A 14871-nucleotide genomic window follows, 5' to 3' on the forward strand; every position below is an offset into this window, starting at 1 on the left:
AAAAGGGGAAGATGAACATGGAGGGGAAGGAGAAGGAGGGCACTAGAAAGGGGAGAATCCCAGCCAGTGATCATTTGGCAGGCAGGGGAGGATGAGGTGGGGCAGGGAAAGAGCCCATCATGTGTGGGCGCCTCTGTGTGTGCACTCGCTGTTTTTGTATCATTGTGGACCTCTCCTGGAAGGAAAAGCACGAAGATGAGACTTGGAGGGGAAGTCGATCAGTGTCTACATTGAGCTTCTTAAAGGTAGGGGTCCACAGACAGGGCAGAGGTGAGGGAAAGGAAAAGGGTTCCGTTGAGCCTGTAAGAGTAGCAGCCTGGTGGGATAGGGGAAACACTGAATATGGAGTCAGGAAGCCTGGGTTCAGTCCTGGCTCTGCCACTGGCTAGCCGTGGGTCCTGAGGACGTCACTCTGCCTCTCTGGGCCTCAGGGTCCTCCCATGTAAAAATCTACTCTAGCTGGGTAGTCTATGACGTTAACCATTTATGTGCCAACCGAGTTAATTTATAGCTAGAACATCATTATTTTTGAGCCAGAAGATGACTCTTCTGTGACTATATTTTTGTGCTTGGTGATTTGGGTAATTTTGTTTTTGTCTTCCAGCAATGTTTTAGTGTTGCTCCCTTTGAAAACTTCTAACCTATCTCTTCTGAACTTGAGCTAGAAAGGGAAGGGGTTTTGCCCCTGCCTGGGCAAAAGGATAATGCAAGTAGGGTATCCCAGTCTGCCTCGGACTGAGGGCTTTCCCAGGACAAGGGACTTTCAGCCCTGGGCACACTGGGGGCTGGGTTGCCCTAGTGGAGAGACAGATGAGGGTTTGGAGGCAGCTTGGAGGAGAGGGCCTGGAAGAGCTCACCTCCTGCTCCCCTTCTATGTGGAGTTTCCCTCAGGGGCCCCCGACCAATGTGGTGGTTTTCATTACAAGGCACAACTCCCTGTTGGGAGGCTGGTGGAGTTACAGGGAGGAGAAGCGAGCGGCAGCCTTTAAACCAGTTACAAGCCCCAACTGAGACAACTATTGCTGGGAAAGAAGCTGAAATGCTTGACTAGCACTGATGCTGTGGGGATTTTCCCTCTTTCTTCAAAAAAACACAAAAGACCCAGTGGAAAAAAAAAAAAAATGATGAGTTGTGAGACAGGCCTTGGGTCCTACGCAGCCCCAGGAGACAGCACACAGTTCATTTGTTTAAATTTGCAGCTGACGGCTGCCACCTCTCTATAGTCAGCAGGCGGAGAAACTCTCAACATCAGGCAGTGGCCAGTCTGGTGACATACGGCTACAACCATGAACTACCCCCTAACCCTGGACATGGACCTCATGAACTACAACCTGGAGGACCTGGTGAGTAGGGACAGGTAGCTTATGGTCGCCCAGGAATTCTAAATATCCTGCGCCCGGGGCCCAAGGAAGAGGGGAAAGACATGCAGTCCTCTCCCACTGCGGATCAGCAGAATCTAGACAGGCCCATCGGCGCCTGCCTTTTAAGGTTTGATTTCTCATTCCGTGGAAAATAGAGCTGCTGCCTTAGATAGACATCCTTTATTTAGAGGGGATTGGAAGTATGGGTTCAGGTCCTGCATCCTCCCTGACATGCTCTAGGACCTAGAACAAGTCACTTTGCCTCTCCATTCTTCAGTAGGGGGTCCTCTCCTCATCTCATACGGCTGGAATACGGGGTAGATGGGAAAGTACTTTGGAGGTTTTCTTAATATCAGGAGGCTGGCATTGCTAGTTGACCAATCAGTGTATGTTTATTCATCTCTTGCTCTACGATTCTGTCATCGGGGCACGACATTCTCTCTTGGATAGAGAAGGTGAGAGCCTGTTCTTGGCACTTCTTGGGCTAGCCAAGAAGAAAAAAAAATTACTCACCAGAAGCTCGTAGACAATGATTATGTGCTAAACCCAAGGAGATGGTCAGCAGGGGAGAGGACCCCAGTGGGCTGGGGTCAGGAAGTAGGGGGTGCCAAGCTGGTATCAAGTTAGTGGAAGAACTCGGTGTTAATCCTAGAAGTGTCTCTGAGCACATTGTGGCCTCCCTCAGAGGACTGGGCTCTCTAGAGATTAGGTATTTTTTGGTGGGCTAAGAAAATAGTCCCCAGCGTCACTGTCTGCCACCCACCCAAGACTGTCCCGTGAAGCAGAGCTTGGCTGTTACTGGGTCCCCAGAAGGCGTATGTAAGGAGCAGCTCAACCAGAGACCCAAGGCTCCTGTGTGAGGGCAGCAGAGGGCTGCTTGTAAGGACCTTAGGGAAACTTCCTTGTAGTCTTCACTCCCTTTCCCCCATGGCCAAGGGCACTGCTAGGAAAAGAACTTCTCTCTGAGCTAAATTCTGGGCTGGATCCTTTTCTAAAGGTCCAAACTTTTCCTCCTATACCTGCCAGCTCTCCTGGCCCTAAACTTACCCTGAGATGGTCTCCGACTCCCTCTAGCTCCCCTGGCTGGAGTCTATACTGTAACTCCACCAGCTGTGTTCCCAGACTTGCTTGGAAAAGGCTGCCTCTCGCTTGCCCAGATCCCAAGACTTGGAAGCATAAGCAGAGCATGGGGAGGTGGGGGAAGGGATAAGTACCCAAAGTCTGTCTTCTCAGATCCGACCCTCCGATAAAAGCAGAGCCAGAACCATCAGTCTAATCAGACATGCTGCTTAATTTGTGGGACCCAATGCAAAATGAACATGCAGGGCCTCTGTTAAAAATGTCAAGATAGAGACAGCAGAGCGTTAAACCAAGCACGGGGCTCTTCTAAGTGCTGGGCCCTGCGTGACGGTACCGGTCTCACGCCCATAAAGCTGGCCCTGAGTCCAATCAGACTAAAACCCCACAACCCTGACAAGGCAATGTGCTCCCACCCTGGCCCCCCGCCCTGGCCCCTGGCCTCACCTGACTAGGTTACCGGGCGTCTTCCTCTGCCCGAAGCTTCAAGCTGACCACGAGCGCTGACCCAGTTGGATATCACAGTAACCAACTCGAGACCTGGCCGGTTCTGGCTTCTGAGAAACCTCAAGAGTTCCCCTAACTGCACGCCTCACTCCACTGCGTGACCTACTAGAGACAGGTGGCGGCAGGGGTACAGCCGGGCATGTCCCACATACCAAAGAAAACCTGCAGCCCGGGGAGAGGGAGCGGTGACTCACTTCATGTCATGCCTCAAATGAGTGGTCTCAGTCCAGGCATCCCTGCAGGCCTGAACCCCCTCCATCAGGGTCGGGCCAGGAGCCAGGAGTCCTAGGACCATCCGGGCCCTGGACCTTTCTTCAAGCCAGCCCCCAGCACCTCATCCCACCTGCACTCACCTCCCATACACTCTCTCTCCAGGGCTGTTGCCCCCTCAGAAGTCCAGACCCTCTCTCTCCACCCGCCCCGCCACTCACAGCAGGACCTCGAGCAGTTTTGACAGTCTCCCTGACGGTATCTCCCAGCACAGGGGCCCTGGCGTGGCAGGGCAGCAGAAGAGTCTTGTATGCGGTAGCTTCTCAATAAGTATGTACTGATTTGTGCTGCTCCGCTGAGTGTCTCAACTCCCCATTTCTCTCTGGAGTTAGTCTCAGTTCTATTATTTTGCTTCCTATTCCTCTCCCTCTTCTGGTCCAAACCAAGTATCAGTTCAGTGTCCTAGAACACTGGGTTCTAGACTCCAATGCTGGGTTAAGAACTGGGGGCTCTTGGCCATAAACCAAGTGTTGGGCATCCTATCTTCCCTCCCTCCTCTTGCGTTCTAAGATCAACTGTTCAAAATGTCCATTTTCTTGAGATAGGTTGCTAATTCCCATGAACGGTGGATCCAAACAGAAAAACTCTAGACGGCTAAGTACCAGAAACTAGGAGCCAGGTCCCTGGGGTGGGCACTCCAGGGACCCATCCTGCTGGGAAGGCAGATCTAGGCAGACCTAGAAAAGCCTCTGTCCATAGGAACCTGGATCTGAAAGCATGCCGCCTCCTCTTGACAGACCTAGGACCTGGGGTACCTACAGGGGTCGGTCATAAACTGCACCTCCAGCCCCACCCGGTACACCAGCCAGGAGGAGAAGCTGCTATAGAGCAGGGTGAAGGTGGTCCGGCCCCAGGGCCTGGCTTCCCCTGACCCCTCCCCAGGGATGACCCCCCACAGACTATGACTTCAGCGCATCACAGGACGGGAAGGCCATTCGTATGCACTGTCCCATTTCATCAAGGAGGTGTGAAGAAGAGGAACCAAAACCAGCTCAGGCTGTTTCTGGGGTTTGCCTTGGGGGAAGGGAGGCTCACCCCCTCCCAAACCAGGTCAAAAGTCCCAGAGGAACCCCAGTGGAAGAAGCCCCAACTGGGGGTGATTGGAAGGGTCAGAGATGAGGGAGAGACCCAGGGCTAGCCTGGGGAGGGGTCAGTGTTGGGGCAAGTCTGGGCTCAGGCACAGAGACCACAGTCTCCATCAGGAATTCTTGCCTTCAGTGAGGACACAGACTGTGGCTGAACCACTCCTCTAGCACAATGGCAGAAAAAGTGACCATGAATTTGGGACTGAGAATCAGGACACAAGAATGTGTATTCTTTCGGGAACGATGGGACAAAATATTTCAAATCAGTACTGACCCGGGAGATGGCTTCAGGAGGTTACCGAACACACCTAAGAGACCTGTCTACCTGTCCCTCGGACTGCGTGGCTCTGTCCCCAAAGTGCAAATTGATCTGGGGTGCCAAGGGGGACCCCTTGAAACCTAAAGACTCAGTGCAGAGGTAGGGGTAGCTTAAAGTCTCCCCCCAGAACCACACCCAGAGTAGTGCCATGTTCCTAATGGCCAAAACACTTGGGTTGGAGATGGAAGAGGAGCCTGGCAGGCTCGCTCCTGAGGGGTGGGGGCGGGGAGAGGGGGGAGATGTGACAAATGGCCAGCCAGAGTCTCAGATGGTCTTTAGGGGGTGTGGGCCCTCTAAAGGAAGAGTGGGGAAGGGATAAAGTCCTCCGCCCTCACCCCTCAGCCCAGCCTCCTTCTTCCAGACCCCCGCACCCCTCAAGCCACAGAAAGCTGGAATGAGAGACGCCCTGGCTGGTCCTACTCACGACTCCTGTCTCTGGGTTAGGAATATCCAGCCAGAGACATAAAAGGAGACGGAGCCTGTGTGTGTCCCCTATAGCCAGAGTGATGAACCGCGTCTGTGTGTAGACGCCTCTTGCAGCGAGTATGACTCAGGCCCCTGGAGCCCTGGAGTTGGGCCTGGATGAGCCAAGCACTCAGCAGCCCTGCCTCCCTCCTGGGGGCTGAGAAGCAAGTCAGGCTGGGCCATTCGCTCAGTGCAGGACAGACAGGCTGGAGAAGTAACGGCTCCCACCCAGGTGCTGAGCTAGATGAAGGTGACACTGAGAACCAGAACAGCGCAGGGCAGGGCATGACAGCCAGAGACTCGGAGCATCTAGGAGCTGTGAGCTAGGGACGTCTGAGGGCAGGGCCCAGCTTCCTTTCCAGAGCAGGAATCCCTTCCCACACACTTGGCCTCAAACATTCCTCTTCCTCCCAAGGGCCCCAACCTATGGTTTGACAGTTCTGCCTGTTAGAAGGTTCTTTCTCCTTTGACTGAAACACCCCCAATCCCAACCTCTGCCCATTTCTCCTGCTCTACCCACTAGGACCTCACACAATAAGCCCATCCTGCCTTCTCGCCATGGGAGCTCTTTCCAGTCCTTGAAGGGGCCAGCTCTCCTGGAGTCAAGTCTTCTCTTTCCTGGACACCACAGCCTGGGACCTGGAAACTTCCCCCCAGGGTGGGGATTTCCAGACCCCTTAAGAACTGGTCACCCTTGTCCAGCCCAAACAAACTGGGTTGGTGTCAGGTGCCCACCTACAGGTTTCTGTTCACCTAGATAAGGCAACAAAGCCCTGCTGGCAGCCACGCCACCCTGTTGACTCATCTGAAGATTGCAGTCAACAAGCTCTCAGGTCTTTTTCTCATAAACAGTTGTTAAGTCAGGTCTTCTCCAACCTGTCCCTGAAGAGTTGAAGTTTTAAACCCCATCTAGGTCTCTACATTTTTCTTTACCAATTCCATCTGGTCACTTTGGGCCTGTAGTTCCAGGTTGTAGAGAACTCTGCACTGTCTGAAAGCCTCCCGCAGCCGTATCACCCAAGACAGGGTTGAGAGTGAAAAAGAGGAGAGGATCCAGGACAGACCCCTGAGGAAGGTCCTAGACACCCGCTGCCCACCTGCTGACACAGAGCCCCATCTGCAAACGTTTGCTGAGCTTCACACCGGCCACTGCAGGGCAGTGAGACAGCCTCATTATTTGAAGTCAGATGGGGCTTGGAGGACTTAATTATCCAGGGAGGGGCCTGGGTCCTACAGAGGCTCCTGAGGAAGGAAAGAAGGGAGGGGCAGAGGGGTGGAGTGGGAGTAGGAAGAGTAATCTTTGTAATTCCAAGCACTTTGATCTCTCCCTCCATCCTCCCTTCTCCTGGCACCTCAATACCAGGACACAGAATGTTCTAGTCCCCACTCCTGCCCTCTGCACAGCTTCACCCCAGTCATCGTGTTTTCTTGCCTTCTTTGAGGCCTGGGTCCCTGGCCTCTGTTAGGCTACTGTCCACTGGGTACCTGCTTATGCCGCATGCTGTCATGGCCCCAGCAGTCACATGTCTGAGTCTATACGGGGTCATGCTGCCATCAGAGTGTGTGTGTGCCTGAGGGCCGTGGCTTCCTGCAGCTTCTCCCAGCGAAGGATGAGTGAGTGCTCGGCCAGATGGCCCACCTGAACTCCCTCTGGGTGTGAGTCTTGGGGGGCTCCCTTCCGCGCCCACTCCCCGCAGCATTCAGGATTCCTGGTTCCTAACTTCCCACTGGGCCAGAGCTGATCTTGCTCCATGACCTACCTCCATGATCTGAGGAAGGGCGGGTGTGCGGGATCCCCTGGCCGTGGGAAGTGGCTTTAACACGTGCCGCTCCTGAGGCCCCAGGATGTCTGTTTGACACCTCCTGCTGAGAGGCAGCGCCATCTCTCAGCCCTCCTCACACCAGCTTCCTCTGTCTTCTCCTCTCTGCCTGAGCGCTCTGCCGAACATGACCTCTTGGCAAGAAGGGAAAGACAGTCCCCCACTCCCAACCCTCCTCGAAACCTGGGTTCTCAGGAGACGGGGGCTCTGGGCTCCTAGGGACTTGTCTCACTGTGTTGACTTTAGATGAGCAGCAAACCAATCAACAGGAATGCTCTAGAGGGCAGGACTTGAGTGGTTCTGGACCAGACAGGCTGGCTGCACCTAAGCCCTCTGCTGGGCAGTGGGAGGGCCAGGCTCCCACCACAAGGTAGATGGAGTCCAGCCCCGCTGACTGCACCAAACCCTGCATCTCTTCTCCTTCTGTCTCAATTGCTTTGCTCTGCATGAAAACAGCTCATCTCACTGCCTTCCCATTTAACTCCTGCTGAATTCCAGGATGAATCAAATGGTTCTTTCAATGACGATGTTGGAAATAACTCCCAATATGGTTAGAGAACCCAAGATAGGCTCTAGGCTGTCAAGAGCATTGGGAAGAGGCAAAAACTGAAGAAGGGTGGGAAGGAGTGTCTGAGTCTGCTGAGGCACAGGGAGGAACTTCCCCAGAGTCCCAGAATACGAGGTCCCCTGGCCTTATCTGGGAAACTGCTCTCCAAGCGGTGCAGCACACATCTGCATCATGTCTGGCATGTGTAAAACACATGGCCTTGTAAGCTCCCCCGGGAGCTCACCATCCAATGAGGCCACCGACATCCCAACCCTGAGTGAGGTAATAAAGGCACACGTGATGGAAGAAGAGAGAATGTAATTCCAAGCAGAAGAGTTAGGAAGGACATAGGAAGGTGGGATTGAGTGGGGCCTTGAAGGAAGCATAGCAACAGGCAGACTTGGGAAGAAAGGACTGCTGGGCGAAAGGAAGAGTTTTAGAGACAGGATTGTATCAGCGTGACGGGGGCAGGCAGCCAGGAGAACGATGAACCTGAAGGAGAGGGATAAAGCGATAAAGTGGAAGAGAAGGTTTGAAAGGTCAGGGGAATATACAGTTTGCAAACATGTAAAGGCCCAGTAGAGGAGTTTAGACCTCACCCTGCAAGTCCATGGTCTTCCAGTGAAAGCAGAACCATTTTCATAAACAAAAGCATATGTGTGAAACACCACATGAGACAAGGGTGTCTGGTTTAAAGACGGGAGGACCAGAGGCTCCCTCCCTTCCCACCGCCCCCCCCCCAACCCCAGTAAAACCTGCAAAGAAAGTCCATGGACTTATGCTGTATGGGAGGCCTCACAATTAGTTCTGAAATTTAGTAATGTATGGGAAACATCTCTTCCTAAGAGAACGCGCAGGTAAACCTCACTTCTTTTTGAGCACTGCATTGTATTCTGCTGTGTGAATGCCCTGAGGTTGGCTTCCTCCAATCTTCTATTGACGAACTTGATCCCAAACATGACTTTTCCTTATAACTGGCTTTGCTTTTAAATATGACTAACACAACATTTTAAATCAACTCTACTGCGATAATTTTTTTTTAATTCTATGAAACTGAAAAAAAAAGATAAAGACAAAAAGAAAAGAAAACCACTGCTTAGAGGTAACAGGGAACCAGTAAAAGATTTTAAGCAGGACACTGATGTGATGGTATTCGTGGGTTGAAAAACTCATCCTGTCCTCTGTGCAGGAGGTGGATAAGAGTGGAGAAGTCAGTGAGAACGGGACCCATGGGGAGACAGTAGTCCTGAGCATTAGGGTGAAGAAGGGCTACACTTGGGCTATGGCAGAGGGATGCTGGGGTCGGGCCAGCCTATGACTCTGCCACGGCACTAATGTATCCTCCCACCCGCTTCTCTCAGGAACCGGAAGGAAAGGCCCAGGTTGGGGAATGGGTCTTCCCACCATGGAGAAGAAGTGTATGACCCACAGCTGGGGCCCTGGGTAACAGTACAACCACCCCCTGCTTGTGTGGGACCCTCGCTCTCCAGGAAGGAGGGCAGGGTGGGACCACCCTGAGCCTGGGTGCCCGGTACCCTCTCCCATCCTCTCTCTCCCTGGGGATCATCGTTTCCAGAAGTGCCTTTTTGAAGCCACATAAGCTGGTTATAATTGGTCTTGAAATGCTGTGGAGAGGTGTATGGTTAGGGGAGGGGGTGGGAAGAACAGAGCTGGGAGGTGAGGAGCAGGTGCAGGGGGGCAGCTGTGAGTGAAAGGTATGAAAACAGGCGCCCTGCCTTCCTTTGCGGTTAGCTGGGTAAACAACCTGAGTGCTGGGGTGGGGAGGGCTGGGGGAGGGAGAGGGAGGCAAGGGAGGAGTGAGCTTCCGGAGACAGAGTGGGCACATCCCCTTCACTTGGAAGCCTCCCCCTCCCCCCTCCCCCTCCCTCCTCCCCCCTCCCCCTCCCCTCGCGGAGAAGGGAGCAGAGTGAGGCGTTTGCTGGTGACAGGGAGTAGCAGGCAGGGCAGCCAGGCAGTGCTGTGTCGTGGTGGGAGTTACATCAGCGTGGGTTCAAGCAGACCCGATCTCTGGCGAGACATGGGTGAAACCGGAGTATCACATGCCTTGGGCTTGCTGTGCCGATTAAACAAAAAAGAGGCTCTTACTACAATTTCAGATATAATGAAGGAACGAGGGGACAGACTGAGAGCAAGCCAGCAGGCCATACCAGCATCCACCCCTTCAGCAGGATCCTAGGTCTGAGTGCCCTCTGTTCTGTTCAGAATCGGAAGAGATGGCTCTTTGTCCTAACCAGATCCATTCCCCCAAATGGAAGCCCTGATTCCAGCCCCTGCAGCTGCATCCTTCCACACCTGAGGCCTCGCAAATGAGAAAAGACTTACAGGTGCCCGGCCCTTCAGAGTTTATGAAGCACATCCACACCATATATCTCCTTTCATCTTTGTCACTACCCAGTGAGGGATGTTTACAGACGAAAACTGAAGTTGGAAAAGACAACGGGATTTGTTTGAGGAACACAAAGGGAAACTGGGATTTGGTCCGTGGGCAGACTGGGAGTGCAGGGACAAAAGCAGTTAGCCTGGGGGGATAGGATTACTCTACCAGGGGGTCTGGGTCCCTCTCTGAGAGGAAAGACTGGTTCTCAGTTCCCACCCTCCTGTCTCCTTGCCCTTGCAGTACAAGGAATTAGGCAGCTACAATGACAGTACGGAGACCCACACAATGGAAAATCACCTCTGCTCCACAGCTGAGGGGCCCCTGCTGACCTCCTTCAAGGCCGTGTTCGTGCCTGTGGCCTATGGCCTCATCTTCCTCCTGGGTATGATGGGCAACATCCTGGTGCTGGTCATCCTGGAGCGGCACCGGCAAACGCGCAGCTCAACCGAGACCTTCCTGTTCCACCTGGCGGTGGCCGACCTCCTGCTGGTCTTCATCCTGCCCTTTGCTGTGGCCGAGGGCTCCGTGGGCTGGGTCCTGGGCAGCTTCCTCTGCAAAACCGTGATTTCTCTGCACAAGATCAACTTCTACTGCAGCAGCCTGCTCCTGGCCTGCATCGCTGTGGACCGCTACCTGGCCATCGTCCACGCCGTCCACGCCTACCGCCACCGCCGCCTCCTCTCCATCCACATCACCTGTGCAACCATCTGGCTGGCGGGCGTCTTCTTTGCCTTGCCAGAGATCCTTTTCGCCAAGGTCAGTCAACCCCATTACAACGACTCTCTGCCACACTGCACCTTCCCCCAGGAGAACCAGGCCGAAACCAACGCCTGGTTCACCTCCCGCTTTCTCTATCACATCGGAGGATTCCTGCTGCCGATGCTGGTGATGACCTGGTGCTATGTCGGGGTGGTGCACAGGCTGTGCCAGGCCCAGCGGCGTCCTCAGCGGCAGAAGGCGGTCAGGGTGGCCATCCTTGTGACAAGTGTCTTCTTTCTCTGCTGGTCACCCTACCACGTTGTTATCTTCCTGGACACCCTGACGAGGCTGAAGGCCCTGGGCAGTAGCTGTGAGTTCAATGGCTATCTCTCCGTGGCCATCACCATGAGTGAGTTCCTGGGCCTGGCCCACTGCTGCCTCAATCCCATGCTCTACACGTTTGCCGGCGTGAAGTTCCGCAGTGACCTGTCGCGGCTTCTGACCAAGCTGGGCTGTGCCGGCCCTGCCTCTCTTTGCCAGTTCTTCCCTAGTTGGCGCAAGAGCAGCCTCTCGGAGTCAGAGAATGCCACCTCCCTCACCACCTTCTAGGTCCTAGCCACCCCCCACCCCCTTGTTTCTGCTTTCCTTGGGGCAGGCAGTGATGCTCGAACTCCTTCCAACAGGATCTGGGATCCTAAGAGCTCGCCTTGGCCAGTGTCCTCATATGGGGCAGCTGGAGGAACCAACCCCTCTTTCCAGGACAACCCCGCCAGCTCTTCTCCCAGCCCTGGGTCTAGGCTGGGGTCCAGGGAGGGGAAAGCAGCCCAAGGGCAAAGCAAAGGATACCTGTGCTCGTCTGCATCACTTTGGGCTGAGAGGACCACACTTACCTTCTCTCATCCTAACCATCCAAAGCTCAAGAAAGAAATTTTCCTTCTGCCCCCGTCGATAGGGAAAGTCATTCCCCTTCCAGAACGTACTCCATCATCTTATGGACCACCGACCTCCACAACCACCCACCTCTCCTCCCACCTCACCTGCCAAAAGTAACAAGCAGCTGAGCACCAGGGCATGGATGGAGGTTAAGGCTGAGGAAAGGCCAGCTGGCAGCAGAGCGGGGCCTTAACATGTCTCAGTGCCTACTAAGCACAGACATTCTTTCAGGTCACCAGCCCTGCAGCATCTTGACCAAGCAGGAAGCTCAGGATGACCCGGTCCAGGTGGCTGCCCCTGGCTCTGACCAAAATGGCGCCGGGCCAGCCCCATGTCACTGGGCCCTGGGAGGTCTGCAGCCTGAGGCAGACTCCAGGTGCCCTCAGAGACCAGCCAGCATCCTAGAGAAGGACTAAGGTCAGCAGAGAGGAGCCCAACCAAGGAAAGGAAAGATTCTCCTTCCCCAGCTCCAAGGATGAACAAGTATTAACCAAAGCCAGCTGTCTTCTCTGCCCAGGGTGGAAAGCTCCCAGGGCAGGCCAAGGACAGCAGGGTCCAGGGCCCTGGTGGGTCTGGGCACCGATGCGGAAGGGGACAGATGCGTTCTTCGCTTCCCCTCTCCCCGCAAACTACACAGCCAGGAGAAACTCCTGGAGCCACAGAGAGAATCTGACCGCGGAGCAGAGATGGAGACCTCCCGAGGAAAGAGACCTAAGGGGTCCCTGGGGGTCATCTCATCCAGCCCCCTGCCTGCAGGCCAGGCCACCTCTCTGGGCCGCAGCAAGAGCCGCGAGGCATCCCCTTGGGCTGGGCAGTGTGACAAGCAGGCCTAGGCAGGGAAGTCCCCGGGCTCCAGGAAGCTGGGCCCTGCCCCGAGAGGATACTACTCAGATGGAACCAGAGGAAGCTGCTCCGCGCCTGCCTGCCCCCTGCCCGGGGAGGGCTCTCCCTGCCTCCTCCCCAGCCTCTGGTCTGCCTAGAATGGGACACCAGGGACCCCTGCAGCTGCTGAGGGTGCACATCGGTTGCCCAGGCCCACTCAAGCCAGTCAGCCCAGGTCCCTAAGAGGCCCCCGCAGGGGAGATCAGAGCTGTGACCCAGGGGACTAGGTCTTCACCGTGGAACACCAGGGAATCCCTGGGGCCCCTTTTTCGTCCCAGCACCCAATAGTAAGCTGGGCAGCGGAGGAGCCAGACACAGAAGCAAGACAGCAAGAAACTGGATTTTTAATTTTCTCTTTTTAATAAAAAGGCACCTATAAAACAGGTCAATACAGTACAGGCAGCACAGAGACCCCCGGAACAAGCCTAAAAATTGTTTCAAAATAAAAACCAAGAAGATGTCTTCACATATTGTATTTATATATTTATATTTATATATATATTTATATAATGGTACAAAATGGCTGGGGGTGTGGCCATGGATGGAGGGAAGTAGCTGGCCTGTGGAATTCACCTTGGAAAGTTAGTCTGGTGGCAGAGGTGGGAGGAGCGGGGGAGGGGGAGGGCATCGGGCCCTTTTCAGTCTGACCCGTCTCTCCTCTGCGCAGGAAACACTTAAGAGTCGGTTTGGGAGTATTGGGTCATGGGTGGGGGACTCAAGGGCACGAGGCCCGGGTTGAGACAGGGTGGGAACGTGTCTGGCGGGACTGAGGACAGGTGGCCCCTGAACACGGGGGACCAGGCCCTGGCCCCTGGGAGGGGCTGGGGGAGGCAGGAGCTCGCAGCCAGCCCCGGAGGAAGCACTTGACCTGGCTGACCGGGGTACTGAGGACAGCACCAGACTGGGAGAACTGGGGACAAATTCCCTTTGTATCACAGCTGCCAATGGGAGACCAGGCCCTCAGGTCAGGAAGGCTGGGGACGGGGCCACGGCAGAAGACACCTTGTCTAGAAATGGCCCTTGGCCCTGGAGGTGGGGTACAAAAGGCCTCAGCCAGGTAGCTGCCCTGCCACCTCACAAGGCAGGAAAGGAAGTGAGAAAAGGAGAAGTGTTTTACTCCTGGGGCTGAGGGGGGCAAAACACCCAATCGTGTATGGCTTCAGCTCTGACCAGAGGCGGGTGGGGAGCTCGTATGGGAAAGAGCCGGGGGCTGAGGGGAAGGCAGTGGCTGCGCCTGGGTGGGCATAGAGCCCTGAGCTCTGGGCAGAGGGACCTTGCCAGCGATCGGCCAGGCAGAGAGAAGCGGGAAGACGCCCTCCTGCTCGGAATCCAACACTCTCTCTATTCCATCCTCAGCGGGTGGAGGCTGGAGGGAGACAGACGGACTCCGCCAAACCCTTTTCCTTTCCTCCTTTGGTGATAAGAAGTAAGTGGTAGCCTCTGGAAGAGTCATGGCCCTGGGGGCTACCTGGCCCACAGCCACTGCAGCGGGCAAAGGACCATTCGGCTCCCCAGGCCACCCCTCCACGGCTCCACACGAGGGGGCCACACAGTCTCCGCCTCGTCCTCCTTGCCTTCATCCCGGACTGGGGACCAAGGACTTCAAGTTCTGGCTAAGATGTAGCAGCAGGGGACACCAGACATCCACAGCTAGGAAGCCAGGGCCCCGTGTCACCTCTGTGGGGCAAACACCCATGCACATGCACGCGTTCTCCTGAATCACTCAGCAGCAGACAGGCTGCCGCCCTGGGGGGTCTCAGCCCTGCTGGGGCTCACCAGGTGGACGCCTAGGTGGTCTGACCTCAGTTTAGGTGTGGGTGTAGCTACGTCATTTCACCACTGGGGGACGGGACCGGAATGGTATCCTTTATTGACCCAGAGACACTGCCACAGCGGGCAGGTGTGTCAGACTGCGTGCCCCTGGGTCCAGGGGAATGGAAGGGGCAATCATTTGAAAAAGGGGGGAAGGGTTTCTTTTATCCTTTTTTTGTGTGACTTCTATCAAAACACAGAAATACAGCACACACACAAACCGGCACAAAAGCGCAGCGCTCTATTTACAGCTACGGCTGGCGCCTGCCCACCTGGCCAGCCGCCTGCAGGTTGGGGTGGGAGAGGGGGTCAGACACATCATCAGGGAGAGGAACTGAGGCAGGAGAAGACAGAAGGAAAAACGGGGGGGTGGGGGCAGAGAAACCAAGAGGAGGAAAGTGAAGCTCCCGGAGGAGACAGCAGCAGGAAGGGGAGGGAGAGGGAGAGGCCTCTCCTCTCCTTCCACTCCCTGCCAAGGATTAGATACAGGGCTCTGAAAGCAAAGCTGAAGAGGGCAGAAGCAGAGAAAGAGGGAAAATCGGACGCAGAGAAAGAGGGAAAATCGAGGCTCCGTAGGACTGGCGGGGGGGGCAGTCCTGGCGGCCGAAATGGGACCAACCCCCATCCCAAATCCCCCACCCCACTCTGCCACTTCCCCCTAAGCTGCCAGCACATCTGGTTTCCACAAATGCCACT

General features: G+C 55.2%; 1 protein-coding gene across 1 annotated transcript; it reads left to right on the forward strand.

Annotated features, from left to right (window-relative positions):
- The first annotated feature begins 1286 nt into the window (after positions 1-1286).
- On the forward strand, positions 1287-11157 carry CXCR5 (C-X-C motif chemokine receptor 5). The gene is made up of 2 exons (XM_060157973.1): positions 1287-1343; positions 10090-11157. The coding sequence occupies exons 1-2, from the start codon at positions 1287-1289 to the stop codon at positions 11155-11157; spliced, it is 1125 nt and encodes a 374-aa protein (XP_060013956.1).
- Positions 11158-14871: the final 3714 nt, after the last annotated feature.

This window comes from Lagenorhynchus albirostris, chromosome 9, assembly GCF_949774975.1.
Source record: "Lagenorhynchus albirostris chromosome 9, mLagAlb1.1, whole genome shotgun sequence".
NCBI classification, from domain to species: domain Eukaryota; kingdom Metazoa; phylum Chordata; class Mammalia; order Artiodactyla; family Delphinidae; genus Lagenorhynchus; species Lagenorhynchus albirostris.

Excerpts from the sequence above, each read along its gene's own strand:
- CXCR5 (XM_060157973.1), top strand. The coding sequence starts at position 1,287 with ATGAACTACCCCCTAACCCTGGACATGGACCTCATGAACTACAACCTG. Across the intron at positions 1,344-10,089 it reads ACTACAACCTGGAGGACCTG|TACAAGGAATTAGGCAGCTA; the intron begins GTGAGTAGGGAC and ends TTGCCCTTGCAG.